At 43.2% G+C, this 15,601-nt stretch overlaps 1 protein-coding gene across 1 annotated transcript; it reads left to right on the top strand.

Annotated features, from left to right (window-relative positions):
• Positions 12,606-13,910, top strand: LOC8076455 (peroxidase 1). The gene is made up of 2 exons (XM_002438255.2): positions 12,606-12,913; positions 13,016-13,910. Exons 1-2 carry the CDS (start codon positions 12,683-12,685, stop codon positions 13,781-13,783), a joined length of 999 nt encoding a protein of 332 aa, XP_002438300.1. The 5' UTR covers positions 12,606-12,682; the 3' UTR covers positions 13,784-13,910.

Genomic DNA, 15,601 nt, shown 5'->3' with positions numbered 1-15,601 from the left:
AACAACTTACTTTGGCTTCGTTGAGGACATATGGGAACTAGACTATGGTACATTTCAGATCCCTGTATTTCGGTGTCAATGGGTTGAAGACAAACATGTCACAGTGGACAACTATGGGATTAGAGTTCTAGATCTAAGCAAGGTACGCTACAAAGATGATCCATGGATAATGACTAACCGTGCTGCACAGGTCTTCTATGCTGAGCAGGTCCTCTCTCCTAATGATAAGAAGAAAATTACGGACCATCCAAAGCACATAGTTTTCCCTGGAAAGCAACAAGCCATCGGAGTTGATGGTGTATCTAACTTGGATGAATTTAACTAGTTCAGTGACATGTCTCTCTTTGTAGACGACCATCCAGTAAAGATAAGGAATGTTGAGCGAAGCATTCCACAGAGCTCGTTGCCCTGGGTGCGTCACGATGGACAAGGAAGAATAGTAGCTGCCTAGATTTTATTTGTCATTTGCCATGTAATCTATTTATGATAAAATGTGTACCTCACGCTATGTGCCCTTCTCTATTTCTACATGTAAGGGTTACTAGTGCCATTGATGTCGTATTGGTCTCAAACTTTTACTAAGGGTTACTAGTGCCATTGATGTTCAATCCACCAAGTTTGGGATTTTTCTAATGTGGTTTGTTACTTTATCCTGTTTAATTGAATTTCCGTATGACATCACCCACTAATTAGCGCTTGAACTAAGTCTACCCCTGAAATGACTCCAAATGGTGCCAAACTTCTCCACAGGGTCTTATATACCATAGGAAATAAAACTTCCTTATGGTTGGTGGAAAAATCTAGTGGGATATAGGTGTAGTCCACCATTTTTCATCTCATTTAGCACAAAGAAAAATGTAATAATAGCTTGTATGAGGTTATCGTTTGAGTGTAGAAGCTTGCTAAAAAAATTTCAAGACATTTGGAGATAGGCATAACATACATGCTTCACAAACGTATAAGAGTCATTCCACCGAACTATGCTCAAACATATGGGTTCCTCACATTTATATTATCAACGATAAATTGCACAAAAGAATATATTTTTCATAGCATTTACACACAACAATAAAGCTAACAAAATTAGATTTACATTTTTCTGGTATTCCTAGAATTATTTATGTATTAAACAAGCTATGAGGCACATATTCAATTTAAATCATTTTAAATAAAGCTGCATATAAAAGTATCTCAAACATGGCATTTAATATTATTAACATGTAGATCTACTTAATAGAAACACAATAAACTTTTTTTCACTATATTTGGACCAATATTTGATAAGATATGAATTTTTGAAGCTTTTAAAATAATTCTGCAAAATAATTTAAAAACTAATTGAAAATCATTTCTACTGGCGGCTCTTCTAGCCAACCGCCGGTAGAAACGCATTTCTACATGCGGTTCACATAGCCACCCACATGTAGAAATGCATTTCTACAGGCGGTTGGCATTGACCACCGCCTGTAGAAATGGTTTCTACAGGCGGTGGTCAATACCACCCGCTAGTAGAAATGGCTGCGGTATATATTGAAGAGACTGAATTTTTCCTAAGTCACAAGGCGGGCCAGTTTTTCAAACAGAAGGTACGCCGTTAGGCTGTCGGTTTTTTCCGCCGCCGCCGCACGCTAGCTCTGCCCGCCGTTGCGACGCCTCGGAGCCCTTCGACGTCTTCGCACGAGGTAAGCTCCTCTGCTCTAGGTGGCTGGCCAAGGAGAGAAGCGAACGGGGGATAGAGGCGGCCGGCGGCGGTGCGAGGCGGGTGCGGCTGCGACGGTGTTGCTGCTGCGGCGGCGGCTGGTGCGAGGCGGGTGCGGGTGCGGGTGCGGCTACAGCAGCGGCGGGTGGCGGGTGCGGCTGCGGCAGCGGCAGGTGGCGGGTGCGGCTGCGGCGGCGAGTGCGGGGGGATTGAGAGGGCCGGCCGAGGTAGGGGACGACCCAACCGTGGGCCCCACCTAGCAGAGCCGCTGGGGGCCGGCTCAGAGCCGGCCCAGTGAGGGAGAAGAGAGATTTGAGTTTTTTTAACTTCAATTATTCACATATGTATTTAGTTGTTATAATACTAACATAATTTAATTATTCATATATATATTCAATTATTTAATAATATATGTATTCAATTATTTAATTATTTATATATGTCTTATGTCTTTAATTCTTTATATATATATTTAATAATTCATATATGTATGATGTAATGAAATATGTGTATGTCTATTTCAAAAATAACATGTATTATGTCTTTAATCCTTTGTTGTATGGTAAAATTTTTAAAATTTTTGGTTGCAGTATAAATAAGTTATGGATTTAACTTGCATAGGGCTTGATAAATGGTTTATAATTATAAATAAAAATGTAAAAATAAAAAATATTATTCCAGTACAATTCTATGATATTGTTGTATCAGTTTTATATATAATATGGTCATGTGTTTGAAGAAAATATGATTTGTGCATTTATCTTGCTCTCACATGATTAATTGCAATGTTAATTTCTCTTTTTCATAGAGATGGCTATGTTTATTCCAATGCAATGAAATTTCTGTAGTAGACTATGGATAGTATGTAGAAGCTACTGTAATTTTTGTAGAATTTACTGTGCACTTTATGTGATTGAAGAAAGTATGATTTGCGCATGTGATTGAATCAATAAATATTAGTGTATGATATATTAGTGTATATACCCCAGGATACATAAATTTAATTTTATGCATAAATTACATAGATTTTTACGATGAGTTCTCCTCACAAGGACGAAGCACTGCAGTTCCAACCCACGGAGCAAGTAGAAGGGTCATCTGACCCTATGGAACAAGCTCGTGACGTCACGAAACAAGTAGAAACGGGCGAAGCATCAGGTTCGTCCTATGAACAAGAAGCTAGCGACAACATGGAGCCTCTAGAAGTGAGGAAGACTCGTCGTGAATTGGCACGTGACCACGATTACAATCCAGAAGCCGATGAGATAAATTAGAGACATTCACGATTTCATGTAATTAAATGATTTCTATTCATAGTTTCTATATATAAACACGCCCATGATTCACATGTCTATACTCAGGAGGCAATGTCTCAGTTTAGAGAGATGATGTCTCAGGAGGAAGTGGCACACGAAGACGCACCGAAATCGACGACCGCAACGACGAGCCCTGAGAGGCCATGTCAGTCTAGGAAAAGGAAGTGGCTAGGTTTGAAACGAGGCGAGAGAGGGTTGAACCAATTTCCAGATGACACATATGCCATCACAAATGTGAGCCCTACCGGACAGCCCCTAGCTCCAGAGGAGGCCCTACCCAAATACAGGAACACAATTGGTTTCTGTGTGAGGGACTTTCTTGATATCACAGTTAAGAACTGGGCCAGTGTGTCGAATAATCACAAGATCAAAATTTGGGATAAGATTAAGACAAGGTTCCAGTTTCCTAGGAATGTGCCAGAAGATTTAGTGAAGGCATATACAATGAAGCAATGTGCGGTTAGTTTCCGAAATTGGAGGTCGGAGATGAATGTCAAGTATGCAAAGACAGGGATAGATCCGACATCCAAATACAATATTACTAAAGGGCAGTGGGCTGTTAGGAATGACCCTAACTTCTTAGCTCGGAGCGAAGCCAACTCCCAGCTCGCAAAGAGGAACAAGTACCACCACCATCTAGGCACAGGTGGTTACCGGCACCAAGTTCCAAAATGGAGGCAAGAAGAGGCTGCGAAGAAGGCAGTAGGGTTGCCAGTGCTGTCTGAGCAAGTCGGTGAAAGGTCCACGAATTGGATCCATGCTCGGAAACCAAAGGAAACCGAGACGGGTGTGTCCTTTGAAGACCCAATGCTTGATGAAGCAATGAAGAGCATCTTTGCAGTGGCAGGCATGCAACAGGAAGGCAAGTTTACGCCACGAAGGGAGAGGGACATCCTTAGTGTTGGCCTCGGTAACCCCGAGCATCCTGGCCGTGTTAGAGGCATCTCATCCGAAGAAGGATGGAAGGATAGATTCGGCCCTCAATGGGCAAATGAGTATAAGAAACGTGATCGGTACAAGGAACAAATGGCAAATTATTTTCAGGAAGAGGCTAAGAAAGACTTCCAAGAGATGATGGGGAAGTTGCTAGAAAATCCTCCTCCTGAGTTGATGCAGAAACTAGCGAATGCCATGTCAAATGTAGCTACCCAAATGAGCACTCAAGCTCCCCAAATGCAGCTAGTCCCAGTGGTGTCACAACCGTTGGTGGCATCAAGTGAAACAATCATTCCAAGCAGTGTCGCATCTACGGCAAACAAGGATCACTATCCAGTTGACGACATTGTTACTTCTACACCTTGCTCCCTTGTCATAAGATATGGGATTAACAATCATCGTACAAGGGAAGTAGCCACGGGCAAAGCGATCCCAGGAGGACCTAAATACCATGGTGCTGACATCCCTAAAGACTACTACAGAGTAGAGGTATCAACCGTGGTCCAAGGATATGAGGATGAGATTCTAGACATCCCTGGTCCCGAGGACATTGTGAAACTAGGACAGGCGATAAACAATTTCATCCTTTGGCCTCGGAGGGACGTGCAACTAAGGGAGCCACCACCACCCTTTTTAGAGATGCCACTAACCCAGGAGTCGTCAGCTCATGTCGATCCTCTTCCTAACCCACCGCTTTCACCTCCCCAGTCTCTTCCTGACCCACCAGAATCACCTCTCCATGTTTTCCCTGTCCATCAACCATCTCCTCTCCATGATCTTTCTACCCCACAGTCAACACAATCTCCACCACCATTCAATTCCACCCCTTCCCCACAACTCAAAGATCCAGAACCAATAAGTGAGCCACCAAAGGTGCCAAAGGAGAAAGTATTTCCGATACCTAAGTTGATTTCACCATACGAGCCAAAGAAAAAAATCAGCTGGGCAAGTGAGATTTTTGTCAGGCATTGCTTCGAAACGCACAATACAAGAGCATGAGATTTCTGAGCTAGCAAAGTCAGAGATGCCGGCGCCTAAGGTCATAACTCCTGTCAATTTCAAGGTGCCAGCTGCAGAAGACTACAAGACTATCCCCAAAAAGTACGTGTGGGGAAAGCCTCTACTCAGTCGGACCAAACTTTTGAAGAAACCAAGTGGTATAAAAAGGTTTCATGACTGGTACATGAGAGCCTCTTCTGCTGGCATCGACACCATAAGCATGCGCATACCACAAATAGCATTTCTCAGCAAGAGTACTGACAAATGCATGCTTACATTTGATGACATGTGGGCACTGATGAACCACGAGATGCTAGATGTACAGATCGTAACGGCATTTGCATTGTAAGTGTTACATAGTTACACACATTGTAGTTGCATCAATTTTCAATATCTGACATGCTTCTGTCTTGCAGAATGTTATATGATCAACAAGATTTGTATTTTGGTTCGGACCTAAATTATTGTGCCAAAGAAAGGAATGCCTATCTCTGCCCAATAGATATAGCTGAAGATCGGCAACCATTTCGGATCGGGAATGACAACACAGAGGTACAAGGTTTGGAAGGTGCAGAATGAGATGAGAAACTCCAAAAGTTGAAACTTGATTTTGATGCCAAATACGCCTTCTACATTGCACATTCACTAATAAAGTTTTAAGACAGGAAAGCAGTGGTGGCCCCGTACCACTTTGGGTAAGTGTGAGTTTACAAATATATATCTAAATTATTCCAATGCATAAATGCATCATAGATTTAATTCGAGCAGGAGGCACTGGATATGCTTCATCATTTATCCCAAGGAGGGAAGGGTGTTGGTACTAGACTCCGCAGATTACCCGAAAGAAAGCTATGCTCCATTCATCAAACTGCTAGAGCTGTAAGTCAAGCTATGCATGCATACTTAAGCATAGTAAGAATTTGACAATAATATGGTGATTCTATTTGAGATCATAGGGCATACAGGTTCTATAAGATAAATCATGGAAAGTGCGAGTCCAAGAGACCAGGGCAACCATTGGAGGTTATACATAACTGGCCGGTACGTATAAAAATTTACTATTATGAATACAAATCATACACATACGACCACAGTTGCAACTATAATTAAATAACCACTCTCCTGTTATACAGTGCATGAAGCAACCACCGTTATCTGTCCTCTGTGGCTACTACGTGTGCGAGAACATGAGAGAAAACGGACGATATGCAAGGAACCCTGACAAGGTAATATAAGTAATAGTCTATTAAAGTTGGAAGTCATAAAATATATAATGTTTATAAACATTCTTTGCAGGTATATAAGCAAGGGACGGCGGAGCGCATGGACGAACGTGCTTTAGACAACATAGTTGAGGACATCTGCTGGTTCATCATGAAACATGTCATTCCACGTGAAGGCAAATATCATGATGATGAAAGCCAATTATCCAGGCCACAGTTCCGAGTGCTAACAGAGATTAGTAAGCTCAAACTTACTAAAGAGGGTTATTAAAGGACAGAAACAAACTTTGATGTATATATATATGATGTGTGATGATGGATATACTCTTGTAATTAACTTTATGTCTTTGAGCACCAAACTTTGATGTATACAAATGTATGTATGAGATGAAGTATTTAAATTATATGTTGCTATGTTAGAAGACCAACCAATATCAATATATTTAAATAATAACAATAAAATAATAAATTAATAAATTAATAAATAAATAAATAATACAAATTTTAATAGGTTTACAAAGGCAGCTCTCTTAGGGAACCGCCTGTGTAAATGAACATTTACATAGGCGGTTCCCTAAGAGAGCCACCTGTGTAAATGGTTTCTACTGGCGGCTCTCAAGCAACCGCCTATGGAAATGGACGATTTCTACTGGCCTCCAGCGCAGGCGGATCTAGAAAACGCCTGTAGAAATATGTTACCAACCGCCTATATAGTGTGCCCATGTATTAGTGTTGTATGCAAATCTTTCTTATCCTCCTCACTAATGTCTGCATGCTTTCTATTCTTCACTGAGTAGACAAGCTCTCCTCCTTATTATGGTGCCTTCTCTCCTTCCCTTTCATGCAAAAACAACTACAAATGTTTTCCCTTTAATCTTCCTTAATTCCCATTTTAATCCATCGGTTTCTCACACCATCAATTGCATGAACGCATGCACAAAACAATAGTTATATATTCTCCTCACTCTCACGCACACAACAGAAGGACCCTCACCTCTTCCTCTTCCACCATCAGATGACTGCCTCCTCCTTTTCTGTTCTTCCCCTCACACCATCACCAGAGAAGAAGCACTCCATCTTCTTGTTTTCCATTCCCATGGCTGCTCCCACCATATTCCCTTCCTCTCCCTCTTCTATTTTTGTATGTGAGCATCAGCAGATGGACACCTCCTCATCTTCTCCCCTTCCTCCATCTCACATGGTGATGGGAACAAGGGTGGTCTAATCTTTTGAAAGGCTCTGGTAACTCTCGATTTGGTGGAAATGAGACACAAATCGATTCGGCTTCCAAACAATACGATCTGAAACCCCGCAACCACAGCACCATGTCTCCTCTGGTTATCATCTGGCATTGCACGGTTGACCTCACTAAGAAGGCTAAGTCCTTTGCCTGTGAATCGAAGAACACAATCAAGAACAAGGAAGAATGCAACTAATTTGCAGATGAAAGATTAATCTCACGAGTTGGGGTCTCACAAACCGATGAAACGGCAAAACTGTTCTTGATAGAATAATCTAAGTAAAACCCAAAACCTAACGAGAGTAGCAGGGATGAATATAAAGGTCTAAGGGTCGTCACCACCCCTGGATGTCGCCCCCCTAATGGGCTCAACAACGATACATGGCCCAACGGAACAAAAATGGTGACACAACACCAAAAACAGATTCTGGACGAAGACTTGTTTTGACGTTTCCTGATGACTCAAAAGGAATTTGGACCTCAAACCAACGAACCATTGGTTTGCTTATGAAATTATATTTTCAACCATGGGTAGAACGTGGAAAATGAAGTCTGGATGCATCCTAGGTGTTTGTTTTACTCCTCGCCGGTCTAGGACTCTGAAACAGGCTCGAAGTCAACACGGTTCAGTCCTCCTTCTTGACTTGGGCGTCCTTGCTGGTCCTCCAAGCCATCCCTTATGCATCCCTTGGTCCTCTCCATGATTCCAAAGAACAACATAATCATTAGGTAGTAATCTATTCTCAAAATCATAAAAAGACTTGCTTAGGAATGAGCTTACCTGTAAATTTAATTGTCGTGCACAAGCTCTTGTGATTGGACCTTGAATGTCCAGCGGAGGATCATCTTGTGCATTCGAAGGAGTGATGTCCTCGTCACATGGACGCCCCCTCCACATATCCTACCTCTATTTGTAGTTCCTTCACCAAAATAGAGTCCCGATGACGCCATGGATTGGTTTTGCTACATCTTGGAACCCATGGACATCGACATTTTTCCATGGTAAGCTGCATACACTCCCCTGCTGCTCTCCCTACATGGCACCTTTTGTCACTTACATCTCCCTCTTGATCTCCTTCGCGTGCTGCAGATCGCCTCCGAAGAGAATTTCTGCCACCTCGTCGACCTATTGCCCTTGCTACAATGTTGTCACCATCGGCTCCTCATGGCCCTCACCAAATGGCAAGGTCACCTCTTACTATTCCTTTTCTGAACTTGCTGCTCTTGCACATCTCATCGATATCCTTGATCTTTCATGTGGCGTAGATGGGCACCAAAGAAGAAGTGGTGCTGTCCCATTGATCATTGTCACCGTTGTCACCATCGTCGATGATGGCCATCACTATCACCTCCACATGTTCCTAAACCCAATGTGAGAACTTCCTTCATCTCCCCGTATTATTTCCTAGATTCTTACAGGGAAAAGTTTGTCTATATTCAGTTTTGGTCGAATTCCGGCAAAGTTTTCCTACAAACGTGTTGCTGTCCTTTTTGGACAGCGGTGCTGCCACCAATTACTGTTCATGTTCCTCGTGATCCAGCCCTCCAGTCATCAAACCCTTTGATCATGTTATAGCTTTTGATTCTGTACACACCTCCACAAATCAGTTTGGTCGTAGAAGCCACGGTGCCGGAGTTATTGATATCGTTGTGTTTGTTGCTCCTGCATCTATGCAGCAGCACCCTTGCCGATTGGCATGCATATTCTGGGCAATCCACAACTCCATTTCACAATCCATTGGATCTACAAATGTATCATATATTTGCCCACGTCTCTGTAAATTTTCATGGCCATAGAATCTAAGATGAAAGATATGCCACTTCTTTTTGTGCTCAGTGTCCTTGCTGCCCTGCAGCAGTGTTCATGCCGGTTGGCATACGCATTTCCATTGTTCTATCGCACTAGTGACCATGTCCTTCAACCACAGCATGTTTTATATCCTTGCACACATTTTTGGGAAATTTTATAGCCATTGGATCAAAGATGGAAAGGATATCATTCCTTTTGTGCTCGTTATTCCTGCTACATCGCAGCCGCACTGCAGCTGGTTGGCATGTGTATTCCTAAAAATCCACTACTCCATTCGTCAAATCCTTCTACCCACTTGTGTATTATGAACTTGCACATGCCTCTGCAAGTTGGTTTGTCCTTGGGTGCCACGATTGCCATGATATAGGGGTCACAGTAACTGCTACCGCTGTTGTCCAGGAGACGGCAGTGCAACTGATTTTGCAGTCACGTTTCTCAGTCATTCAATACTTAAAATAACTTGTTCTTTAGCCACAACATACTCCATATAGTCCACAACAAGCCCACAAAATAGATCACTGTTTGGTGCTTCTCTGGTCATACCATTGCTAATTATAACACCCGTTGTCGTGCACTAGCATTTTGCTGTGTTTCCCACTCAATCATTCTATAGATCGCTGATCCCTCTAGTGTGACCGCGTGTTAGTTGGTTGCACATGAGTGCACCAAGTTTCAGTATGACCCTTCCTTTTGATGATCACAACCATCGCTGCCCACTGCACGAGCATGTTCAGTCGGAGCACAACTTGTTATAGTTGTGCCCCCTCATTGATCTAGCATCCACTGAAGCACATCGGTTGGTCCTCACAGCCTAGAAAATTGTGTGTCACATGATAGATTCCTAGGTCCGGACATGTCATTCCTTCATGATGTAAATATTATCTTATCCACCTCTCATACTCAAGCCATGTTATATCAACTCTACTAACTATGTCGTATAATCTAACCATGGCTTCTTTACAATCTATTCCGTGACCCCTAAAACATCCCTATCACCCTCCACATCATATCATGTTCTCTCAAACAAGACCTTGTGCTTCAACAAAATGTGTTTGAACTTCCTCGAAATTCATCTATGTTCATCTAATCCAATAATCTCCCATCTATACCTTTGACCTTTATATCTTTTAAACCGTGTTTCTTGTTTGATTTGCTTTTGCACTCATATGTTTGTAGTTGCAAGCCTTACACATTTAAAATCCTTAAGTATTATTTTGTAATGGTTGACGTATTGTTTTTAGGTTTCTTTTATGGTGGTTGTGCTGGATGTTACGATCTATAAAAGAGGAGATATGTGAGAGTGATCCAGAAAGGAAGTTGGAGAAGTTTGAGCAACAGTTGAAGGCAAGTGTAACATGAGTTCCCTTGTTACCCAATAACCATTTAATCACCTGTGTCTAATATGATGAACGCCCAAGGACATTATCTAGACCTTTGTCATCCTTTATTCCTTGTTACCTTTGGGTTTTATGCATATGGGTAGTTGCTTAGTCTGCAATCACCAAACTATATAATGTTAATCTTGACTAATGGATTATGTACTCAATGTTATAATCATGCTTTTTAGCAACATGAACAGAAAGCGGCCACCCAGGATTTACCGTACAACCATGAAAGCTATATGGCTATGGCTTTAGCTTAGTAAACTGATCTTCTCTAACTTGTTAGTGGTTACCGAAAGGCGCAAAAGGAGGGTGCCTCGTGGTGTATAGTTATTTTCCTACCTTGGTGTGTACAGTGCCGCGACCACATGTGCCTCTTGGAGGACACCTTTGCACACTTGCCACTGAAACCTAGCGGCTACTAACTTGTTAGGGGAACTTTCGAAAGGCTTCATGTGAACCCTGCCGACTTACCTTGGAAGTGGGTCAAGAGGCTGATCACCTTGGGCATATGGATAACACGACTCATTGTGAAAGTGTACAAGCTCTGCAGAGTTATTAAGCTGATATATCAGCCGTGCTCACAATCATGAGTGGCCTGGATCCTTTTTGAGTGAGTTGGTTCTATGGATGGTTTGGATGATGAGCAATGTTGATTTTAATTAGACTTCTCACCTTGGGAGCTTAAGCATAACCTAGCGACATAGGTTTAATTGATAAAATATGACTAACTAAAAATGCTTACCGCAGTCAACTGTGTCTAGCCTTTTGAGCCTTGCATCCCCTCATGTTATACTTGTTGAGTATGGTGCGCTTACACTTGCTTTACATTCACAATCAAAAATCCCAAATGGGTACCAGATGGTGATTCAAAGGTGGAGTTCCCTAAAACGTTCTGGGAGTATTGGGCAAGTGTACCCCGAGTCAACTGTCCCTATGGAGTATGGAGACTCAAACAGAAGATATAAAGTAGTTTCTGCTATGTTTTTGTAATAGTTGTAAGTCTTGTTGTAACTATGTTTCAATATATAATAAAGCATTGTTTTTTGATAATTTCCATTTCTGTTGCTATATGTGTCATGTGGACATCCTAGGCACACATATAGTGAGTACTTGGTCTTCTTTGGAAACCCGGATGTGACAATAGAGGAGTCCTGATGTAGCCTTTGGAAGACAAGCCATCATGGAGGTTGGGACCAGTCTCACGAAAATAACCTTTTTTGTCCTCTCTCTGAGTGCAGGATGAGGGTTTTAGAGACTTGCTCTCCTGATTGCTAGTGTACGTAGGTGCTTGAGATGGAGAAACTATGGTGGCAGCATAGCAGTGAGAAAAGGCAAAAACCCTAGCTCAATTTGATGGGTTTTGGCATGGTACATAGGCTATTTATAAAAGCTTGTCCAAATCGATCTGAACCTCCTATATGTAAACTTTAGGGACATATACCCAAAAACTAAAACTACAAATAGAGGTTGTGCCCACACAAGATAAGGAGCCGGACTTAGGCAGACCATTCACCGCAGGTCATGTTTTGAGACCAAGAAAATACCAAATCATTTGGCAAGCACATGGAATGGTACCCTGTTAATGCATACTTATGCATATATATAATTATAATCCCTCGATTATAGTAAACGGCCACGAATAATTGGCGTGTCTCACACTGCTGTTTGAGGTGTTTAGAGTTGATAGTCAATACACTAGGTCCATATCATGCATGTTACGTTCGTGGACGCGGCCATACATGAACTGGGCTTTCCCAACGCCGTTTATGTTCTTCATTTGTTTTGTATTGACCTGTACACTTGTCGCTGTTGTCAACGCCTCAAATCATGGCGTGCATTTGTTTACATAGGAATTATGATGACAGGGAAGTTAGAACATGCATGTGTGACTTGTTAGCGTAAACACAGGTTGTCAACCTACAGCGTACTCAACTACATGTAGCCGGCACCTCTATAAATACGGGGAGATGCAACGACAACGCAAACCCACCCAACATTCTAGCCTTAGTCACTTGATAAGTAGGAATACAGTACATACTTGCCCTGCCATACATTCTATCCTTGTGTGCATAATATGGGTCGATCCATGACGATTCAGTTTTGTGCAGTTCTGCTACTGCCTGTGGCCTTCCTCCTCTTCGCAGGTAGCTCACAGGTGGTGGCTCAGCTGGAGCTCGGCTACTACAGCAAGACGTGCCCGAACGTCGAGGCGATCGTTCGCGCGGAGATGGAGAAGATCATCTCGGCTGCACCCAGCCTTGCTGGCCCCCTCCTCAGGCTTCATTTCCACGACTGCTTCGTCAGGGTAAATTTGCTTTTCTGAGTGACGTTTCCAATTAGTAATGACAGCGTGGAACTCTTTTTAAATTACAGAGGTACATAATCATGCAACGTCGAATGACTGCAGGGTTGTGACGCGTCTGTGCTGCTCAACACTACTGCGGCCAACGTGGCAGAGATGGACGCCATTCCGAACAGGAGCCTGCGAGGCTTCGGTTCTGTAGAGAGGGTGAAGGCCAAGCTCGAAGCTGCCTGCCCCAACACGGTTTCCTGCGCCGACGTTCTCACCCTCATGGCCCGCGACGCCGTTGTGCTGGCCAAGGGCCCCTTCTGGCCGGTCGCGCTCGGGAGGCGAGACGGCAGGGTGTCCACTGCGACTGAGGCGGCTGACCAGCTACCTCCGGCCTACGGAGACATACCACTGCTCACCAAAATTTTTGCCTCGAAAGGACTCGATAGCAAGGACCTAGTTGTCCTCTCCGGCGGCCACACCCTCGGCACGGCGCACTGCCAGTCTTACGCCGGCCGGCTCTACAACTTCAGCAGCGCCTACAATGCAGACCCATCCCTGGACACCGAATACGCCGACCGGCTGAGGACGCGCTGCAGGAGCATCGACGACAAGGCTACGCTCTCGGAGATGGATCCTGGCAGCTACAAGACCTTCGACACCAGCTACTACCGCCACGTCGCCAAGCGCAGGGGGCTCTTCCAGTCTGACGCCGCGCTCCTCACCGACGCCGCCACTAGGGACTACGTCGAGCGTATTGCCACCGGCAAGTTTGATGATGTGTTCTTTAAGGACTTCAGCGAGTCCATGATCAAGATGGGCAACGTCGGCGTGATCACCGGTGTTGACGGTGAAATCAGGAAGAAATGCTACATTGTCAACTAAAGAATAATCATCGCCTACTAGAATTAAAAAAAATGTAAACATATGTATATGTTAATCATTTTGATGTATGCTATTGTTGTAAATTCATTCCATGGTGGTAGATATACTAAATCACGCATTATTGTATACTAGCAAACATGCCCGTGCATTATAACGCGAGAAAAAAATCATCAAATTTAAATATTCATGAAAACTGTAACAAAACCATCCAATTTATAAGAATTCAAGTGAATTAACGACCACGAAAGCAGTCGAGCCAATGGACTTGAACCCATATAAACCCGGTAGTCCGACGAAACCTCAAAAGATCTCGATTCAACCAACATACAACCAAGATCGTACATGGTCAAGCATCTCCATCACAGATTACAGACATTGAACATAGAACATAGTTTTACATCCATCGGAGTTCAAGTAAATTTATTACAACACATGTTCGATAGCGAGCAAAGTAGTTTTGAAACATCACACACACGTAGTCTTGTTACATGCCAGTCTTGCGGTCAACCCAACAAAAGCATAAGTAAAGCAACTAGAATTGGTCTTGCCCCAGATCTACTCTTCTTCCGCTGTCGGATGTTGATAATTAGCGCAGTAACCATGATACGCGATGTCATCTGCAACAAGGGTAGATAAAACTCTGAGTACGAGAATGTACTCAGCTAGACTTACCCGTCATAAACTAGAAATAAAGTGACACCAAAGAATATGTAAGGCTCATATTTGTGGGCTGGTTTGACTCACATTTTGCATAAAAGCTTTAGTTTAAAGTAACACATTTACCTCCTTATTAGCAGCAAGTTAATTACTTCAAGAGCTATTCACTAGGTTAGCACCTGTTTTAAGCAACCACTTGATTATTAAGCAACACAATAATAACCATATCTAGATTATCACATAGCTATCATTATTCTCAACATAACCATCAAGTTCATTTAGTGATTTCTACGCTACCGCTGCTCAAGTCAAGTTCTCACTATGTAACACCCTAAAGTTTGCAAGTATTTAAAATAGGAGAATTTAATTTAATTTGGTATTTTTGTGCTCATAAAACATAGGAAAAATAATATTTTTATTAAATTAAAATTCATTATAGGATTTAGTAACCTGAATGTGCATTCATGCTAGAGAATTCATCTTTTGTTTGCTGGGTGATTTGATACCAAATTTCAAAATAATTCCAACTCACTTTAAAATGGTTTTCAAATTGATTTGAAATAGGCTTTGAAAAAAAAAGAAAGAAAAGGAAACCCTCACCTCTTCCTGGAATCCGGCCTAGAGGCCTGGCCTCCCTCTGCGCGGCCCAGCGCACCCCCTTCTCCTCTCCCCCTCGCCTCGGCCCAGTACGAGGCCCAAACCGCGCGCGCCAGACCCTCCCTTCCCCCTCATTCCTTCTGACTGACAGCTCGGCCCCGTGTTTAGAGTCGCCGACAGGTGGGGCCCACTGGGCAGTCGTCTCCCACCTACCGTTTTCGAGTCGGACTCGACCCCGGTGGCACCCAAATCCCGTTTTCCATGGGATTGATCCCGCAGGGGGATCTTCCCTGCCTCTATAAGCTCCCTTGGCACCCCTTGGCAATTTTATTTTCCTCTGGAACTTTGTGTGACGCCCTAGCCGCCAAAAATACCGAGGTTTGGATCTCCCCGGGTCGGAGTTTGTCGCCACCGTGGAACTCGACCCTCACCGCCATATATTCAAATTCGAGCCCTTGCCGAGCCTCACATCGAGGTAACGAAGGCTTCGAGATCCTCCCCTAACGCTCTACTCCGTTCTTTTATTCACACATCAACGCCGAACTTGTGCAGGGAGCCGCCGCC

The sequence above is a fragment of the Sorghum bicolor genome, chromosome 10, assembly GCF_000003195.3.
Source record: "Sorghum bicolor cultivar BTx623 chromosome 10, Sorghum_bicolor_NCBIv3, whole genome shotgun sequence".
NCBI classification, from domain to species: Eukaryota; Viridiplantae; Streptophyta; class Magnoliopsida; order Poales; family Poaceae; genus Sorghum; species Sorghum bicolor.
Note: the sequence above shows the minus strand (reverse complement) of the source record. Positions and strands in the feature narration are given on the sequence as shown.